Here is a 14,180-nt window from a genome sequence, read left to right as displayed (position 1 = left end):
AATATTATACATACAGTAGATGGAAGGGACATTCCCCAGTCACCTGAGATTATTTTGAATGATCGCTCGACCTTGAGAAACTCCGAGCTGGCGGCGAAGCTCCGGAGTTGTGTATCGTATTTGTGCTCGTGCAGCTCATTCTTGGTAGGAATCGAGTACATAATATTACGAATACGGCACTATCTCTTGAACTCCATCTCTTGGCCCCTCCGTGAGGTTCGACTTCATCTCGAACACCTCCGGTGAATTTTGATGAATGACGCCGCTCAGGCTGGCGGCTGGAACAACGTCATTAATTCATTTGAGAGTCACTCAAACTTCTGACGTCAGAGACAAGAATGAGGCGGGAGCCTCCAATGTGTATGACGGGGTGGCGAAGGCTTCGATTCTGCTCGGCCGAAAGCTTCCATCGGTCCCTCACTGCCGAGGAGTAGGCGAAAAACACATGATCGTCACAGATTGATACCGACTCGTGAGCCGAATCCGCGATTCTATAGAGGGAGTCCACACAGCCTTTCTTCGAACGATTGTTGTTGATCTCGCAGAGAGAGAGGACCGAAATCTCGTCCTCTGTCTCTCGAGCTGGCTCCCTACGTTCACAACACGAAACGTGGTTCGCAATTGGAATCGATACTTCCATGGTGCCCGCCACGGTGCCTTTCGAATGTTCCGATCACCGGCCGAGAGTGATTCTAGAAATTGCTCCAGATAGCCTCGATAGCGCTTGATTATGACCTCTCTTACTCAAAGCATTCTCTCTCGTTCTCTCTCCGCCATCGTCATAATGTTGGACTCGTACGCGAGCTCTGTGTCATCACGTGTCGCTGACAGCCATGGACGAGTTTTCGAATAGCGTTGTCCAGAGTACGAAGTCTGACACTTGCGCGAAAATAATCGCATTGTGGTCTTCGATCCTACCGATCCTGAAGTTTTCAGCATGCACCTCTCCTCTGAGATGTTGCTCGGATAACGTAAGCCGTCAGAGATTATTTTCGGAATCCTGCTAAGATTCAGAGCAGGAATTACAAAGTCCCTCAGAGGAAACTCTGTTAGCGGTCTACGCGACGCCGTCCGTCAGCCGCCGAGTGAAATCCAGGATCGGCGGGCTTGAGCCGATGAATCGAATCGATAATCCGCGATAGGGAGGCTTTGAGACGGATGAGTTCCCGATGAACTTCCGGCTGAACTTGAGTTTGTTCCGGGTGCATAGTTTGCAAGGATCTGACTTACCGTCGTCTTTTTCCTCAGGCGATCGCAACAGTCAATTGTGTCGGCCCTAAAGCACAATTACCGAGGATCCGAGACGCGCCATCGAGTTCGAGTCGCAGACGGAGCTCATCCGACACACAGAAATCTCTTCGACGGAACTACAGCTTCCTCGACGATGGTGAGCTCGCCCTCCACGCAGGAGATACAAGCCGAGGAAATTCTGCGTCCATTCAAATCGGCGACAGATCGACGCGGCGACTCGATGCGAGCATTCAGTGACCTACTCAACCCCGATAGAGTTGCAACGGGTCGCGAAACAGCGTCCCGGGTCGAGATTCAGAGGGAACTTTCTATATTCAGGTGCTCGAGACGTCCTGGCGCCAACTGAATGGGGTTTCCCCGTCCCCAAGAAAGGTCAATCGCTCTGCGACTTCCTCTCGTCGGGGGACTTTCAGACGCACATGTCCCCATTGGACAAAGAGAATGCCCATTTCTACATCGCCGAGGCCATAATCCAAGCAATCGAACACCTCCACTGCTCCGCAGGTCGTCGGGGAACGCAGCGTGAGCATTTTCCAGACTCGTTAGCGTGCGGTGAATTCATTGAAAACTCTTCGAATCCTACACCCTGGTCTGGGGATGGGCATTTAGCAGTAGACGAGCTCATAGGCTTGAACAATATTTTCAGATCAACCAACAAGCGAAAGCGACTTGGAGTCCACCACGAATGTACCCTCGAAACCGCGACGCAAACGTCGCGAAAAGAAACTTACGACCGACTCAAGCGATTCCGGAACCGTCGCGCTTTTGAGCACTGATTATGCAACGTCACTCAGTCCCGAAAGCTCGGATGAGGCCGACGATGCGTCCGACACCTCGATCGCGTCCGAAAATTCGCAAACGCCCATGAGCGCTGAGGGAGTCGCTCTGTGCTTGCTTAGGAACTTCAGGGATAAGCCCCTGCCAAAAGCCAGTGATCTAACTTGGATGATCACCGACGACGATAACGTGCCCCAGCAATTGATACCTCTGCCTGACAGCTGGCCGGTAGCACCCGACGAACCTTCGCAGTTTCGAACTCGAGGGAATCAACAGTGGGCTCCCCCCAGAAGGCAGATAATCTACAATAAGATTTTCCGTGACGGAAACGCCAAAGAGGGGTTGAAACTACAGAACTACCGATGCGCAGGTTGCGGTATGAAAACCATGCCGAACACCCGATTGAGGTGAGATCATAGCTCGACCTTAGAGACGATGGCTGAGCGAATATCGGAAAGCGCGAGACGTGCAAACAGTGTTTGCCTCATCTTACAGGTTGTGTCACTACCTGGGGAAGTATTTCTGCCAGTTGTGCCATCGAAACGCAAAATCCGTCATTCCTGCGCGCATCGTCATGAAATGGGATTTCTCGCAATGTCCTGTGTCAGAATTCGCTCGTGAGCTCCTAGAGTCGCTCTACTGCGATCCGGTGTTCGATCTTTTCGACTACAGTCGGTAAATAGCCGCAATTTCTTTAATGTCTCACGGAATTATCGCTCTCCCTTCTGATCTCTCCCACCGTCCGACAGATCCGAGCGTTCTCTAATCGATTTTTCTTCCTGATCTTTCAGGAGTGTTTTTACAAAATCACGCACATTGAATAAAGTGACTGAACTCCGCGGCGCCCTCCAGTCAGCCGCGCAATACGTCACTTTGTGTAAAAACGCCAATAGGGAAAGGCTTCTCAGAGTGTCTGATTATCTGTATCTGGATCAATTCAAATACTCTCTGAATGACTTTGTGCAAGTGAGTTATCGTCTGATTAGCGGACCCTTCCATCATTCTTGCGAGGCCTCCGAATAGCAGATATGCTCCTCTCGTATGTCTTCTGTCTTCTCACAATCGCCGTCTTATAATAGGAATGTTCATTCTGCTTCCAGGCACAAAGCGGCGAACTATACCGAGCTTTACTAGATACTTATCAACGGTGTGTCGATCATATCCGAACGTGTCAGCGCTGTCACAGCCAGGGTTATTTCTGTGAGCTTTGTAGACGGAGCGAGATTATCTTTCCTTTCGACAGGGAATACGTCGTGCAATGCGCTTCTTGTCGCGCTTGTTATCACAAGTCGTGTGTGAGGAGAGGTTTCATCTGCAGCAAATGCAAACGACTCCAAAAGTAAGTTCGCTTCCTGTTTCAAGCAGATCTTCCTGAGTCTGTGCCTATTTCAATCCCAGTGATCGGGAGAATCAGCGGGAGAGATTTCTAACATAAGAGACCATTCGGAACGGAGTTCTTGCTCCTGAAGAAGAGCCGATTTCAGGAATCAGAATGAGATTCCTTCGTTTGAGGGCGACCAGGGCTGTTCGAATCTTTCCTTTGCAAAAGGAGACGCCTCCTTATAACCTATTGTCATGTCGGTCTGTCTTTTTGTAGTTCGACGTAATCATGAGGTCCTCTCTATCACTAATATTGTACGTTGAGTGCTGCCCTGGGTGAGTTTTGACCAAGCGAAACATTTCGATAAGCTCTGGTGTTAGGGGAATGACAATCTTTGGCTTTTGCGCCACTGAGCATGGGGAAGCGAACACCTGGAGAGCCCTTTGGGCACCTCCGCTGAAACAGTGTAAATGCGAGAACCTCCGAGAGTCCTAGAGTATCCGTCCAATCATGGACGACATTCTCCGCCGCAGGATGCCAAAAAATGAGGTCCTTGGACAATGTTTTCATATCTGGCAAGAACGTTGAACAAATGCGAAAGTTCCAAGAAATTTGCTGGCTTCAAACAGGTGCCCTGAGACTCCACTGGAAAGGCCTTTTGTCTGAAGAGAGCTCCCGTGCCTCTTCGAAACTTCGCGACAGCTGATTTCGTGCTGGCTCCTCTCACGCTAAGTGCACATTCCTTCGAATCCCACTTTTCGCACGACTCGTGGTTTTGAATCCGAGTCTCCCTGTCGGGAAGGTCGTTACCAATTCGGCCGATCTGTTTTCGGCTGCTCCGCCTCTATGGGAAATGAGTCTCAGGGCACCGAGTAGTCCCAGCACCGGTGTGATTCCGGCGAATCGGTCGTCGCGCCGGTCCGTGATCACATAGAAGATCGACGCATGGGCGGAATAAGATCGCGTTCTCTTTCACGATGCGGATCGAAGTGTCAATTAGTTTCTGACTGGACGTCTGAGGCAAATTCCTGTTTCCTTTACAGGCGAATGTATGAAACGATCCAGGAGGCCGAAGAAGCTGTGGAATGCTGAAGTTCCGTCTCGATGAGGGTCCCGGCAGACAGAATCAAGGTTCAAGTGACTCGGATGGGGTTCATCACTTTGGAGCGAGGACGTGAAGACTCGAGATCTCACAGCCCGTTCTGGTCGAGAGAAAATCGAATATCCGAGGCTTCGCTCCAGAATGGAACATTCTACTCATTTGACTCTTGGAACGATTTCATACACTGGCTGCAATTCATCTTCATCCTCTCGAGGAGCTGTTGTCATCGAGTGATCGAGTCATTATCATCGGTGCGCCGATGGCAAATGCAGAAAAGAATCACCGATTATCTCTGGCTAAACAATATTTCCTCTATAAGGATATCAGAGTCAAACTGAGAGATTCGGGAAGAAAATGTTCGGTAGCATGCTGCCCGTCGGTAAGCTCTCCGATGGCCGACGATGGGGTGTATAGTGTTCATGTATCAAAATGTATACTACGGCGCCGGAATAACCCAGAGCTGAATAATGCTTTATCGTTAAGTTCATCTGCACGCCGAGGCGTCATTTATCGCAGTCTTCCGATTTATCACCTGCAGACCTGTGAAAATTAGGGCTTTTCATGAATCTGACAGTCATGTTCGATTGCGGATTATAAGACGAATGGAACACAATGGCAATATAAAATTAATAAAGTCGAGCGAATTCCAAACTCGAAAGAGGGGAAAGATTGCAGAACATATAATTTTCGGAAGAGGAGTCGAATTGTGCTCGGCGGTTAGCTGCCTCCCATGCACTGTCTACACTCTCCCGTCAAAGGACTCCATATTTGTCGCACTTTACTCCGCGTTTATCTTGTAGGCGTCTCCCCACACTTACATACATCTGTACGCTATCTTAAGCATACGTACAGGCGTACAAAAAGACGCCGTACAATCGTACGAGCGTTCGCGCCGAATTTCATGCGCCCGCCTGTCAACGGGGAGGTCGACGTTGTCGACACTCGCCCTCGCCGATGGAGAAGACGAAACTTCTAAGAACAACACGCTCTTACTCCAGACGATAGCTCCGTCGGTCAACGATCGTCCCAGAGCTTACTTGGGGACAAAATGTCGACATTCTTGGGGATCGTCGGTTGCGGTTTTCGCGCGCTCCATTCCAGTCCAGAACCGGGTGTTTTTCGGAGTGTCTTCAGCCTCTCGGAATCTTAGGTTTGTCGCTTCAATGTTCTCGATACGCGATAGATTATTCCTGATCTGTAAACATTCTGCTCTCGCGTTCCGTAAGGGACGACTACCGGTTCTTACTCCTGTATCCGACACGAGCTTCCTCCCCGGCTACTGCTTACAAGGGAAGTTCCCGACATGATGAGCGAGTTCGGAGCTGAAACTTGGCTGAAATCTTAGTCTATTCGAGGCTAGGAAAAGCCTAGATTATTACGTCCCTATGAGCATTTTTGAGCGAATATCGAAATGGTAATTTTCCCATAGAGCCCATTTGACGTCCTGGTGCACTCCGTTGCAAATTCCCGATGATCCGAGATTGAGGAACTTTGAATTCACGAATGAGTTGAAACATGCGTCGGCTATATTTCTCACGTATTCTCACGTAAAGTCATAACTCATAACTCATGTACATATGCACGTACGAAAGATTTCGAGCACGTGACGAAAAGGTTCCGGTACTTCGAAACGGTAGGCGCGACAAGAGGTCCGAATGTGCCTTGCACCTCCTGCATGTGCAAGGCACATTCAAGGCACGTCCGATCAGAGAACCCGACATGTTCAGCAGCGGTTGGATGGTGTAACTATGCGTCAAGGGGTGCATCGCTTGGATGGCAGCTCGGGTCGCGCGTTCCCCGGTTAATGACAAGGTTCGATTCGTTTGAATGAGATATTGGAATCCCGACTGATCCGTGTTGAGGATTTGCGGTGGGTTGTATCGAGGCTGCCCATTATCGGTGAAATCCAGAATCGATTCTATCACTTTGCTCTCGATATCCTCCCGCTTTCGCTCGTTCTTGTAAGTGACGTACTTTGTGATTCTCCTTGATGTTATTCGATATATGTGCTTGAAGCAACTAATCCAATGGTGAGAAGCGCGGAAACTCTCTAGCTCCAACTCTCGGGCTCTCTGCAGGGCCCACATTCGTATCGTTCGATCGTGAACAACCAAGAGGTTAGCCCTAAATTCATCGAACCTCTCCTTACAGTGTTGAGCAATTTTCTTCAGGCAATCGGCTCTAGTACCTTGACGAGCCTTGTAGTTCCGAAATCGAGAAAAATAGTACATGTGTTTCACGCGAGGGGATCTCCTCCTGATTGTTTTGATCCCGTGCCCTGGATTTTCATCGACGTATTGGAGAACCTTGCTGATAAATTCGTAATCGAAGAATTCCCGCACATTTTCAATGTGACTTTCGAATACAGGCATATGGCAGCGTCGGAGCTCACAGCGAGCGCATTGAACTTCTGCTGTAACAGAGCGATCAGCGTATCAAGCCTCGCAGACATTGTCCCCCGAAGTTCCAATATAATTCGTAGCGAGGAGCAGAGATTGGTTTGAGTTTTCCTCAGTATTCAACGTTCCGACTTCCGACCGCGCGCAAGTTGAGGAAAGGGAAATCGAAACCACCCTGGATAGCGAGTGATTCGAATCGACACATTCCCGGAGCGTTGCGAGCATATAGATAACATATTCATATCATCAGATGGCAGCAGGAAGCATTCTATGGGACTTATATGGGCTCTATGGGAAAATTAACAGAAATTCGGTTTTCGCTCAAAAATGCTCATAAGGACGTAATATTCTGGGCTTTTTCTAGTCTCGAATAGACTAAGATTTCAGTCAAGTTTAAGCCCCAAACTCGCTCATCATGTCGGGAACTTTCCGTTAGCTTGCCACATCGAACGTCTTCAGTCTTCTCTCTCCAGTCGGACTATCATACGAACGAGCATCATTCTCTCACAGGGCCACAGATACAATTCGATCTACGAGGATACGTTCGCGTCTCCAGCCTGGGAACTAATCGAGTCAGGATGGTCCAACTCGGCGAGAACTCTACCTTGTCGCTCAGGAGCCTCCAGAACGCATGGCCCGTAGCCTTGGTGTTAATTTTTTTCGTCGAGAACGTCGTCGCGGAGGTCGTCGTGGACAGGGACGGAGACGTATTCCTCCCTCCCGACGGAGGTTGGACCGAAAGAATATACTATGCGACGACAGATGATCCGGGAGACCCGATCGGAGGGAACTGCGAACCTTCCGATCGAAATTCTAAGGTACAACATTATTCTTCCCTACGGTGATTCCTCCCTCTTGTCTCACCTGAACCCTCGAAAATCTTTTCAATATTTATCGGATCTATCGTCTTTCGTTCCGAGAGAATTTGTCGAGAATTTCGAATACAACCCGGACTATCTCCCCTCCTGTGAGAATATAGGTGCATGGCTCTATCTCTCTTGTGGATCGTCACATCTACTCAATTTTCATTGTCTTCTGATCTTTCCCTCAGGGCCATGATGAGCTTGTTGGTGTTCGACGACGTCTGCGTCGGCAAGGATAGGGATTAGATAGGATATAGCAAGTAAGAAATACCGTAGCTTAAGATGAACAATTTTCAATTACGACAGGAGCACTAGGACTCCATCAACCCACTCCAGATCGACGTGATTGGTTTAGGGATTACTTTTTCAGGAACGTTGTGTAAAGTACGCGGCTTTCGGAGGAATGTTCGGGCTCGGTGTGGTGGCCGTAACTCTAATCGCGATAAACTTTCTTTGTAAGCAGAAAGAGCCACACAGATCTGTGCATGAGAACTTCAATACAAACATTGAACCCCTCCAGCCAAAATACCAGCGTTTTTTTCCAGCGGAGATTCCTGACGTCGACATTGGCAAGAACCACACCACACGCTAGGTCGGAAGAAGTTCCCAACATCACCATATACGCTTCCTGAAGACCCGAATGGATGCGAGTGTGAATAAATGTTTGACGAAGTCACCACATAAGTGAACACAGTCCTAGCAATCCTTTCTCACTCATGTTGATTCCACGATCTGGGGGGTCATGTGGAGGAGTCAGGTCGAAGATGAAGTTCAGTCCATTTCTGCTGGTGCTGAGATAAATATCCGTAATATCAGATGTTCCTTGCATCCCCATTGCGCAGTAGAACTTTCACTGTTAGATTCCTCTAGCCGAGCGAGGTTGGTATCTCGCAACTGGTGCTACGAATTCGAGCGGTCGTCCTCTACATGTGTTATTTCATCTCGGCTCAGCGGCCCTCTTTCAGATTTTCATGAAAACCGTTTTCGATGGACTAATTCGTAGGCCTCCTCTCTCTAGATGAGCTCCAACCATGTCCAGCATATTTTGCATCTAATTCCTGTTCTGATTCATGATGATCATACCATCCGCAAACATCGCTACTGTCCCGGTTCGGAACTCCTCAAAGAGTTTCTTTGGTGGCTCCACGAGAAGGATCGAGAACCCGACGCAACTCAACGAGTCCCCCTGCGGAGTTCCTCTGGTCCGCCAAATGACAACTCTCCTTCCTCCTCCCACATCAGCTTGTAGGAAGTCTTGATGGAAGAAACCCTCTACCACATGAAGTCGTCGGCCGTTCACGCGAGCTCTCCTGAAGGCATCGACCATCCGTTGCCGAGGTGCCAGGTAAGGAGCATTGGCGTCCTGTATAATGGAAAGATTTGTTCATAAAACGTCACGCTCGAACAAGGACATCTGCGTAGATTTCGAGAGGTGACTGAACACAATGAATAGTATACATACAGGTGTCCCACCTAAGATGGGACGTTTTAACCCTTCTCTGAGAAGGAACGCAAGCGATTGAGGTGAGCGCTGCGTCGCTCGTTCCAGGCGCCCAGGCGCCACGTTTTCCCGACTGGTTGAGCTCTCTAGCCTGATGGTAGCGATTTCCGCGCCGGTCCTACGATTATTCTAACCCCGCCGTTGTCATTCGAAGCTAAATTCAGAGGCCGTGCTTGTAGAATTCTCAAATGGTTCAAAACAATTCTCAAATTGAGTCACTATTATCAGTGCGCCGATGGCAAATGCAGAAAAGAATCACCGATTATCTCTGGCTAAACAATATTTCCTCTATAAGGATATCAGAGTCAAACTGAGAGATTCGGGAAGAAAATGTTCGGTAGCATGCAGCCCGTCGCGAAGCTCTCCGATGGCCGACGATGGGGTGTGTAGTGTTCATGTATCAAAATGTATACTACGGCGCCGGAATAAGCCAGAGCTGAATAATGCTTTATCGTTAAGTTCATCTGCACGCCGAGGCGTCATTTATCGCAGTCTTCCGATTTATCACCTGCAGACCTGTGAAAATTAGGGCTTTTCATGAATCTGAAAGTCATGTTCGATTGCGGATTCTAAGACGGATGGAACACAATGGCAATATAAAATTAATAAAGTCGAGCGAACTCCAAACTCGGAAGAGGGGAAGGACTGCAGTACATATAATTTTTGGACGAGGATTCGAGTTGTGGTCGGTGGAACATGGCTGCCTCCCATGCACTGTCTACACTCTCCCGTCAGAAGACTCCAAATTTGTCGCACTTCACCCCGCGTTTATCTTGTACGCGTCTCCCCATACTTACATCTGTACGCTATCTTAAGCATACGTACAAGCGTACAAAAGTACGCCGTACAATCGTACAAGCGTACAAAAGTACGCCGTACAATCGTACGAGCGTACGCGCCGAATTTCATGCGCCCGCCTATCGTCGTGGGGGTCGACGTTGTCGACGCTCGCCCTCGCCGATGGAGCAGACAAAACTTCCAAGAACAACACGCTCTTACTCCAGACGATAGCTCCCTCCGTCGGTCTACGATCGTCCCAGAGCTTACTTGAGGACAAAATGTCGACATTCTTGGGGATCGTCGGTTGCGGTTTTCGCGCGCTCCATTCCAGTCGAGAAGCGGGTGTTTTTCGGAGTTCCTTCGGCCTCTTGGCATCTTAGGTTTGTAGCTTCAATGTTCTCGATACGCGATAGATATTCCCTGGTCTGTAAACATTCTGCTCTCGCGTTCTGCAAGAGACGACTGCCGATTCTTACTCCTGTCATAGGCGAAATCTATCAGGGACGTCTATGGTCAGGTGCACGTTGCATGATCGTCACCGTAGGCCCTGATGAGGTCAGTCGAGAGTTGGGTGTCGTAGCCGACGGCACGCGCGACGCTCAGTCCAATCGAGTATTCGCCCAATAAATTGGTGAGTTGAAATAAGTCGGCCATTCCTCCCTTCAAGCTTCAAGCCATTCCCCATAGTAGGAGTAGTTATCACAAGGCAGCGGTGGGATACTTGAAGTGGAGTTGAATTTGGGACTCAGGCTCGCGTGTGTGCAGGCGACGACCACGTGATTCAGCAAGTCAGCCGAAATATCTTCAGGAAAATTCAGAATGGAGGTCAAATTGGCGTCCATGTTAGTGGAATGCTTCAAGCGAGCGCTCGCAAATGAAGCATCAGGAGAAAATGCGCAGGAAAATCAGGATTTTCCACCACCGGTGTGGTCGAGGGATAAAGTGAGAGATACAGCCGTTGCGCTGGGCGAGTTCTCAGGGGAAGGTACTGTTGCTGAAGCCGACGAATGGCTAGATAGGTTGATTTAGGCAAGAAAGGTTGGCAGATGGTCCGAGGCGTACACTCAGAGTGTGCTTTTCACGAAGTTGGTTGGTCCCGCGGCATTTTGGTATAAGACTTATGGCAGCAAGGTAAATAGCTTCGAGGAGTGGAAAAAGGAATTCGAGGAGGCGTATGTGCCTAAGGAAGATGCAGGCAAATTGATGGAGGAGTTTATCAAGGATCACCAACGGAAGGATGACGATGTAGAACTTTACGCGCGGAGGAAGGAGCACATGGCGATCAGATTAGGCTTAGATCAGGAAGTCGTGAAATCGCAGATTCTCCTTGGGTTAGCGTCAAAGTATGAATTCATGATTCCATCATTGAGGATCGTGAACCATAAGAACGTCATAGAGTTAGGTACGTAATAACAGGCGTTTCCATAGGAATTAGGCATTCGCTCAGGCCATTCATCAGGGTTAGGATTAGGCATTCCAATTGATCGGGAGATCAAAAATGGTAGCTGTGGTCGAATTTCATAGGCGAAATTTATCAGGGACGTCTGTGGTCAGGTGCACCTTGCATGATCGTCACCGTAGGCCCTGATGACGTCAGTCGAGAGTTGGGTGTCGTAGCCGACGGCACGCGCGACGCTCAGTTCAATCGAGTATTCGCCCAATAAATTAGTGAGCTGAAATAAGTCGGCCATTCCTCCCTTCAAGCCATTCCCCATAGTTGGTGTAGTTATCACACTCCTATATCTGACACGAGCTTCCTTCTCGGCTGCTGCTTAGCTTGCCACATCGAACGTCTTCAGTCTTCTCTCTCCAGTCGGACTATCATACGAACGAACATCATTCTCTCACAGGGCCACAGAGACAATTCAATCTGCGAGAATACGTTCGCGTCTCTCGCCTGGGATCCCATAGAGTAACGATGCTCCCGCTCGATGAGAACTCAAGGCTGCCGGCTAGGAATCTCCAAAGCCTGTGGTCTTCAGTATCGCGCTTGGTGTTTTTCGTCGAGAACATCGACGCGGAGTTCGCCGTGATGAGGGACGGAGATGTTTCCCTCCCTCCCCCTGGAGGTTGGACCGAAAGATTATACTACGCGACGACATATGATCCGGAAGAACCGATCGGAGGGAGTGGCGAACCCTCCGATCGAAATTCGAAGGTACAACATTATTCTTCCCTACGGCGATTCCTCCCTCTTGTCTAACCTGAACCCTCGAAACTCTTTTCAATATTTATCGGATCCATCGTCTTTCGTTCCGCATGTCGAGAATTTCGAATTGAACCCGGACTGCCTCCCCTCCTTCGAGAATGTAGGTGCATGGCTCTATCTCTCTTGTGGATCGTCACATCTACTCAATTTTCATTGTCTTCTGATCTTTCCCTCAGGGCCATGATGAGCTTGTTGGTGTTCGACGACGTCTGCGTCGGCAAGGATAGGGATTAGATAGGATATAGCAAGTAAGAAATACCGTAGCTTAAGATGAACAATTTCCAATTACGACAGGAGCACTAGGACTCCATCAACCCACTCCAGATCGACGTGATTGGTTTAGGGATTACTTTTTCAGGAACGTTGTGTCAAGTATGCGGCTTTCGGGGGGATGTGCGGGCTCGGTCTAGTGGCCGTGGCGCTCATCGCGATGAATCTCCTGTGTAAGCAGAAAGAGCCACCCAGATCTGTGCCTGAGAAATTCAATACAAACATTGTACCCCTCCAGCCAAAATACCAGCGTTTTTTTCCAGGGAAGATTCCTGACGTCGACATTGGCAAGAACCACACCACACGCTAGGTCGGAAGAAGTTCCCAACATCACCATATACGCTTCCTGAAGACCCGAATGGATGCGAGTGTGAATAGATGTTTTACGAAGTCATCACATAACTGGAGACAATCCTAGCAATCCTTTCTCACCCATGTTGATTCCACGATGAAAACCGTTTTCGATGGACTAATTCGTAGGCCTTTTCTCTCTAGATAAGCTCCAACCATGTCCAGCATATTTCGCATCTAATTCCTGAGGCTGCGAAGAGCCGGAAATACGCTGAGCTGAAACTGAATACCATTTCAGTCCGCTTGCATTCGAAACAATGGGAGGGCCCGGTTCCTTGACCGTGGCTCTGATCACCCAGGTCGGTGAGGCTCTGGAGAAGGCGCCGGCGACGAGCGACTGGGGCGATTCTTCGCCCAGAGATTGTCGCTCGATGTCCAACGCGGATGCGCTGCGTCGGTGCTCGGCACCATGAGCAGCTGGCGCCGGCCGGCCTGGTGGGAGGACTTAGACTCGACCATGCAACACACAATACAATATAACGAAATAATCCTTGAAATAAAGCTGAATATATTCCTGTTCTGATGCATGATGATCCGCAAACATCGCTACTGTCCCGGTTCGGCACTCCCCAGAGAGTTTCTTTGGTGGCTCCACGGGCAAAATCGAGAACCCGACGCTACTCAACGAGTCCCTCTGCGGAGTTCCTCTGGTCCGCAAAATGCCAACTCTCATTCCTCCTCCCACATCAGCTTGTGGGAAGTCTTGATGGAAGAAACCCTCTACCACATGAAGTCGTCGGCCGTTCACGCGAGCTCTCCTGAAGGCATCGACCATCCGTTGCCGAGGTGCCAGGTAGAGAGCATTGGCGTCCTGGATGATGGAAAGATTTGTACATAAAACGTCACGCTCGAACAAGGACATCTTCGTAGATTTCGAGAGGTGACTGAACACAATGAATAGTATACATACAGGTGTCCCACCTAAGGTGGGACTTTTTAACCCTTCTCTGAGAAGGAACGCAAGCGATTGAGGTGATCGCTGCGTCGCTCGTTCCAGGCGCCCAGGCGCCACGTTTTCCCGACTGGTTGAGCTCTCTAGCCTGATTGTAGCGATCTCCGCGCCGGTCCTACGATTCCGGCCCCGATTCTAATTCCTCCGTTGTCATTCGAAGCTAAATTCAGAGGCCGTGCTTGTAGAACTCTCAAACGGCCGGCAAGCGGTTCGTCATTCCACCGGTCTTAAACGCTACAAGTGTGTGGGATCTGAGTGCGCGATTTAGGTTCTTGCAGGACCTAATTTTTCATGCACGGGAATGCAGGAGGCTTAATTCTGCTTCGCGAAGATGGGTCACCCCTCTGACCCCCGAATCCTCAACCGAATTCAATGACCCTCGAAGCGTTTTTGACCCATGGATA

General features: G+C 49.4%; 2 protein-coding genes across 4 annotated transcripts; both read left to right on the top strand.

Annotated features, from left to right (window-relative positions):
* The first annotated feature begins 665 nt into the window (after positions 1-665).
* LOC100897176 (run domain Beclin-1-interacting and cysteine-rich domain-containing protein) lies at positions 666-4,537 on the top strand. Its single transcript, XM_003748492.1, has 8 exons — positions 666-971; positions 1,249-1,387; positions 1,570-1,773; positions 1,898-2,435; positions 2,524-2,703; positions 2,820-2,994; positions 3,129-3,367; positions 4,393-4,537. Exons 1-8 carry the CDS (start codon positions 834-836, stop codon positions 4,439-4,441), a joined length of 1,662 nt encoding a protein of 553 aa, XP_003748540.1. The 5' UTR covers positions 666-833; the 3' UTR covers positions 4,442-4,537.
* Positions 4,538-10,217: 5,680 nt separating this feature from the next.
* On the top strand, positions 10,218-13,276 carry LOC100909186 (uncharacterized). 3 transcript variants are annotated; one of them, XM_018641465.1, is made up of 4 exons: positions 10,218-10,625; positions 11,845-12,152; positions 12,562-12,646; positions 12,737-13,276. In XM_018641465.1, exons 2-4 carry the CDS (start codon positions 11,913-11,915, stop codon positions 12,781-12,783), a joined length of 372 nt encoding a protein of 123 aa, XP_018496981.1. In that variant the 5' UTR covers positions 10,218-10,625; positions 11,845-11,912; the 3' UTR covers positions 12,784-13,276. The 3 variants fall into 3 exon arrangements, 2 of the variants coding, with proteins under 2 accessions (XP_018496981.1, XP_003748539.1); XR_001951238.1 differs by lacking the exon at positions 10,218-10,625 and adding an exon at positions 12,380-12,451 and having other exon boundaries at positions 11,818-12,152; XM_003748491.2 differs by lacking the exon at positions 10,218-10,625 and having other exon boundaries at positions 11,818-12,152.
* The last annotated feature ends 904 nt before the right edge of the window (positions 13,277-14,180 follow it).

The sequence above is a fragment of the Galendromus occidentalis genome, unplaced genomic scaffold, assembly GCF_000255335.2.
Source record: "Galendromus occidentalis unplaced genomic scaffold, Mocc_1.1 scf7180000077533, whole genome shotgun sequence".
In the NCBI taxonomy this organism is placed as follows: domain Eukaryota; kingdom Metazoa; phylum Arthropoda; class Arachnida; order Mesostigmata; family Phytoseiidae; genus Galendromus; species Galendromus occidentalis.
This window is presented reverse-complemented; position numbering and strand designations above follow the sequence as displayed.